General features: G+C 38.3%; 1 protein-coding gene across 1 annotated transcript; it reads right to left on the bottom strand.

The window, feature by feature from the left end:
• Positions 1–657: 657 nt before the first annotated feature.
• LOC103718598 (serine carboxypeptidase-like) lies at positions 658–5,806 on the bottom strand. Its single transcript, XM_008807496.6, has 9 exons — positions 5,290–5,806; positions 4,902–5,070; positions 3,650–3,769; positions 2,681–2,824; positions 2,445–2,595; positions 1,884–1,972; positions 1,534–1,792; positions 1,201–1,334; positions 658–1,007 (listed from the first exon to the last, which is right to left on the bottom strand). The coding sequence occupies exons 1-9, from the start codon at positions 5,619–5,621 to the stop codon at positions 879–881; spliced, it is 1,527 nt and encodes a 508-aa protein (XP_008805718.3). The 5' UTR covers positions 5,622–5,806; the 3' UTR covers positions 658–878.
• Between the last annotated feature and the right edge of the window lie 492 nt (positions 5,807–6,298).

Here is a 6,298-nt window from a genome sequence, read left to right as displayed (position 1 = left end):
GGAGGAGGATTCTTTGGTGAGAGGAGGGAAGCAAGGTGTGCCTTCAAACCGGAAAGGAAAGAGATCGAGAGGGGGATTCAAAAGAAAGAGGGACATGAGGGTGTGAGATAAAGGGACTTCATTAGTAAGAGTTCCCTCCCATCTAGATCTTCAAGATATATGCTAAGGAGGCATCCCTAGGTGGTTTCCTCTTACGCCTGCACCAGAAGATTTTTTGTCTTACAATTCAAGCACAGAAAATAGATTGGTTACAGCCTGATATTTTTACCTTCAAGGATGGCATCATCCTGTCTACTACATAATATCAACACAGAGGAGGATAAATTCCTCTAAGGAGAATGTTTTGCACAAATGTGATCACAAACGGAGGATGCTAATAAACAAAGCTTGTCTAGCTGCTATTTCAACAAGCAAAAAATAGCATCTGCTTAATTTCATTAGTTTTAACACCAATGAACCAGTACCCATTTTGAAAATGCAGCTTACCACCACATTCAAGAAACTTACAGCGAGTCCAATCAACCTTCTGATTTTTCTGTTTGATCATCAAACAGTCTGAATGATCTAAGCGAATGATACTCAACAAATATTTGTAAGCTTTGATACTTGGGCTAGGAAGCGGAATGCTTTCCTCTCAGCTTATACGGGATCATGCAATTGCATGTAAAGACAACTGTTACTTCAAGCCATAATACCAAAGGGCAGTGTTGTAGGAACTGAACATAGTTCAAGCAACCATAGAAATTTGTCGTGGAAACAAAAGTATTTATAAAAGTACAGGTAAGATGCACGGAACAAATTAACATCTAAAGCTATTTGCCCACTCTTCCCATCAATGTCCACAATCCACATGAAGATGCCCAAGCAGTCTTTACTAATTATATTTCAGCATGAAGGTTATTTGGTTCCGAAGAAAATTCCACTAGATTTCCTTGAATCCACCTCTTCAACATCTCTAGAGCAGCCTTGGGTTGATCCATTGGGACCATGTGACCTGCATCACGAACCTGTTGCACATGATGCAGAAAATATGACTCAGTGAGTTCCATCATTCAACTAAATTCATATTGAAAATGAATTTTAAGAAAAGGCCTGCCTTGCTTGCTTCCTTTAATTAGCAATTTAACATATGTTGGGTGGTGAAATTCACCATACTACTGCAAGGGAACAAGTACAAGAAATAAAAAGGAATAAAGGTACCTTCAGGAAACTGAGAGGCCCATGGCTCTTCAAAACACCTGCTTCTTTCCCATCCACTGTAAAAGATAATTCTGATGATGAGACGAAATTTTGTTGGCCAGACCACTCCATAGAGTGAACCCATCTCGAGTTTCCTGCTCAGAGGCAACATAAGTCATATGGTAATGTATTCTTTTTGAAGTCTCAAGGTTTGATGGATATTATTTTCTGGGAGTAATTTTGATGGATATTAGTATTCAAGGAAAAACAGCATACATAGCTTAAGGTGCAAGAGGCATAATTGGTCCCATGCAAAAGATTAAAAAGCCAAGTGAAGGAATAGAGTATCCTTACCAAGCCAATTGCATATGAGATCATACTCCCCAGCATAGACAAGCAGCTTGATGCCATCCTCAAGAAGGGCAGGAATTCCCACTTCCAAATTTCTCATCCAATCCATGAGCATAGCCTGGTACACAGTGGGGCTACATGAAACAAATTCAATATCTCCAACTCCAAGGGACTCTCTAACATACTTCAGGTTAAGGAATTTTTCCATGTTTGAAAAATCATAACAGAGGCTCCCTACGCACTGCTTTCTGATGTCGTAATACTACAAAATTTCAGAGCACAAAGTCAGCAAGGCTCAAGTTTCATTTGCCACGTAAGAAACCAATGAAGAGAGAACAGCCATATGCCCTTACATTTATATTTCCACCTATCTTAATGATTGAACTGAATATGGTATTGCAAACCAAATATGAAGCTAAGCAAGATATTGTCCCTGATGTACCTGAAAATATTCAAGTTATCAATACCATTACTTATCCAATAAGAACCTGTAGTAATAAAAGCTTGAGAAAAATTGAACGTGCATGAGAACGTCCTAATGATTGAATATATTAGCAGACACGTAAACAAGTTGGCAGGCACGCAAGCTAGGAAGTGCATAATACATTGTCTCAATGGCAGAATAAGAAATGTTACTAGAGATATAGAAAAGATAGGAAAGCATGGTCACCTTCCATTTCATTTTGAATTTCCTGTTTAGGAGGTGAAGATGCTAATATGAAAGAAGTGGATAATGAGAACTTTGGGACTTGGTGCAACAAAATAATAAACATGGAAACAATTGAAGAATCTACACTTGTTCCCATTACGCACAACTGTCGGTACTACTGAACAATATAATATGCTTTCACTAGTAAAGAAATGAGAAACAAGGATCGAGGTGATGATTACGAAGGTTGGAATATCAGATTTACCACAAAGTTTGATGGCATATTCACATGCTGGATAAAACATGTTGATTCTTTTGTACTCAGATTCTTTAATTATTCCATTATCCAATGCATAGTCGGTGTATGCTTTGTACTGGATTGCTGGATCTGTAAGTCCATTCCCAATGGCAAAGCCCTGCATAACGAAAAGCAAATTAAGTCCCAAAGAGTTGGTATAAGTCATAATTTAAATTATGAATCAGGATCTGTAATAAGTGTACCTTCAAATTTATGTAAGTGCCCTCTTTAGCATTGTTTCCTTGGTGGACACGGCTTGCAAAAGCTGGAATGTAGTGCCCAGCATATGATTCGCCGGTTATGTAAAAATCATTACTTGCATATTCAGGGTGCTCAGCAAAAAAGGCCTGAGAACATTAGAAATAAGGGACAATCACCCCCTCAAAATTTGGCACTCCCATATCCGCAGACTCCAGTAAAACAGGAGGTACAAGTGTAATGAATCTAATCTGAGTGAAAAACAAATCAATGACAGTTGTGCAAAGTTGGAAGAAAGTTTGATAAAGAAACCTTGAAATGGCAATGGGAAGAAACTGCAGACCAGATGGAAATTGCACTCTAGATGTTTTTATCTATTTTCTCATTTTTATTCAATATATTGCTGTGATTTACAGTTCTATCTTGCCTCATCCATTTCCCTGGGATGAACTATGAAAGAAAATGACCAAACACCAGCAATCGAAGTGCACAACATTTTGCTTTTGATTGAAATATCAATTATACAGAAAAGGAAAACACGTCATATAAATAAGAATTGACATCAAAAAGTATATGCAACCAAACATGTCATGGTAGCAAAAAACCATGGCGCAGTGCAAAAAATATTATTAAAATAAGAGGAAAAAAGTAAGAGAAGCATACAAATAGCAACATAGAAGTTCTAAATAAAAAAAAAACAGAAATGTTAGTCAATCATGAGAGCTTCAACCATAAATTTATAATTTAATTTTTTGTCAGGAAGATTCATGATTAATTAGGAAATACAGCTGTAGTCACAAGTTCTCGGAGTGGATTTTTTTATCTAGGACAAATTTTTTAGAGTTTTAATTTCACATAATTTTCCCTTGAATTTTAATGTATAACATTGTTAGTTGGTAAGAAAAAACAATTAGCATGAAATGCTTCAATGTTGACTCAGAATAATGATCATGTATTATAAGAATGATGTATACCTGCAAAAAATCATATAGGTCATCACTAACACCATTTTCATCATGACGAATATCACGGCTATCTGTACTATAGCTAAAACCAGTTCCAGTGGGCTGATCAACATATAAAAGGTTTGATGCCTGCAGAATTCATGAAGAGAAAAAAAGGGTTAAACTTTGTTTAGTTTGAAAATTGGACAAGAGAAAGGGAAATTAACCAGCAATGAAGCAATGTTTAGTTTCAGCTGGATTAAACTTTTAGAAGAGAATTGAGTTTCGAAGAGAGGAAACTGTGTAAATGTACTTCTTGGTTTTGTAGTTACTTTAAAAAAATAAATTTAGACAATTCTGTATTCTAGGTTTACAGAAATTCCATGAGATAGCAGAATATCAAAGTAACAGTAAGCTGGTCACATGATTGATGAAATGGATAGATGTATTCTATTTCTAATGGCTAATTCAACAATATATGATTCCCTTAACATCTAATGCCACTCAGATTATATCCTATAGAAGGAGTTAAACCAGAGACACCATGCTATTTTCATTTAACGAACAGCTTTCCGACACTACCCTCTGTGCAACTAAAGATGTATGACAGTCAACACAGAGAATATAAAAGATCTAAACTTTTTCGTAGCATGTTTCGAACCTGACTTTAGCAATAATTATACAACCCGTTCCTTTCATTTCAGATAATTTTGGCCAAAACTAACAAAATATATTTAGACCACATGCATCATAGACCACCCTTATATAATAAATTTAAGGTTCCTTATGTGTTCCAAATTCAATCGGTTCTTATATAAGACTAACTTATGAGAACAAAATTTAAAAATTAATGTCATTTTTTAAAAATGAGACCGTTGCATGTCTGAATTCACATCATGGCATTATTAAAATTTGTGCATTAACATTTTGATGAAGCATTGAAGGTAATGTATCTCAACGTACATCCATAAAATAGCAAATAAGAAGATGGAATTGCGAAGATATGGAAAAAAGTATCTGATCACCCAGAAAAATAGAAAACAAAAGAGCAGACTTATTTTACATTGGTTACCCTTTTTTAAGTTCAAGCTGCCACTGCTCTAGCAAGGTGATCACGACACAATAAATAAATAAATAAATCTTCAGCACAGAGAATAACAACAACTGTAAACTTAATAGATGCTGTCAACTGTTTGGGGATAGAAGAATCTATAGGTCACGGAGAATAATAACTAATAAAAACTTGATAAAAAGGAACTGTTAAACCGATTAGAGCTTATACCTGGTCCCAACCAAATTCATTCCATGCGAGCGACATATTGTCCGCTATGGTAAATGGCCCATTTTCATAGAAAACGGCCAATTCACTGCTGCAGCCAGGTCCTCCCGTCAACCAAATAACAACCGGGTCTTTCTTGCTATGCCTTGACTCAAAGAACAGGTAGAACATCCTACAATTACCAATCAACCTCCTTCAATCAAATTGCATGCAAGAGAGTACCATGAACACGAAGCACAAAACCCTAATTTCCTCGAACCATGCAAATTTCACATCAAAATAGCAACTTTTTGATCCCCATTGCCCAATTACCATCCGGATTACCCACAAGACAATGAAATCAAAGCCCTAAGCCTAGAAAATACGGAGGAGGAAGAACAGGGGCCCTCACCGGGCGTCGTGGGTGTGGGGGAGGCGGTAGTAGCCGGCGTGGTGGCCGAGCTCCTCGTCGGAGACCCCGCCGGTGAGTCCGGCGAGGTTGAAGCGGCGCTCGATGATCCTCTTCGCCGAGGCATCGTCGGCAGCTTCGGCGGGCTCCGGCGAGGCGTCCTTGGGGAGGAGATTGAGGGCTCGGATAAGCTTCTCTGCGTGGGCGGACGGGAAGGTCGCTGACGAGGGGAGGCGGAGGTCGTCAGGGATCAAGGAAGCGGCGGTGGAGGAGGGCGAGAAGGGGGAGAGGAGGAGGAGGGCGGAGAAGAAGAGAACGAGAGAGAGGCTTCCCATAATTTTATTAGATTAGGAGAAGAGGAAGAAAGGGAGGTAAAGGGGAGTGTGGGGTATATAAAACGGGAAGAGGAGGAGAGAGAAAGGGAATGGAATGGACCAACCAACATGGCGGAACAGGGAGAGAGGAACGATTGGTTGGAGTGGCAGGTGCAGCGAGTTACAGCGTACAAGGGGAAGGGGGGAGGAGATATTTCTTGCAGCTACTTTTTCTCTATTTGTGGTTTTTTTTTTTTGGAAAAAAACTTTATATTATTTTAAAAGTTTGATATTTTAGCTACTAAGCTTTGCAATCCATCATTTGGAGCAATGTCAAAAAGGGCAGTGCTAGGATCAAGATATATGTTATCAAGTTAAATACAATGCTGCACTTTGGCATGTCATTAGATTCTAAGACATGTATGCAATTCAGCTTGCATGATGATACTTTATGGGAAGTTCATCCGCAAGGTTTGACAATGTCGATGCTAAAATCCAGCTCGACTATAAGGTGCCTTAGGATGACTATTGATAAGGTCAGCGAATCTTCAGGTCGGATTTACAAGGTCAGTCTGAGCTTTTTGCTGATCAATCTCCAAGTTAAAGATGAAATGGTCGGCTGTGGCTGTGCTCGGGTTGAGGATGTTGATGTTTGTTCTTCAACCTAAAACAAGAAAAGAAAGTTTGATTGCCAAAGT

This window comes from Phoenix dactylifera, chromosome 6 (assembly GCF_051530095.1).
Source record: "Phoenix dactylifera cultivar Ajwa chromosome 6, Ajwa_hap1_PhDact_Kaust_v1.1, whole genome shotgun sequence".
Lineage (NCBI taxonomy): Eukaryota > Viridiplantae > Streptophyta > Magnoliopsida > Arecales > Arecaceae > Phoenix > Phoenix dactylifera.
The sequence above is the reverse complement of the archived record's forward strand: the minus strand, read 5'-3'. Positions and strand labels throughout refer to the sequence as shown.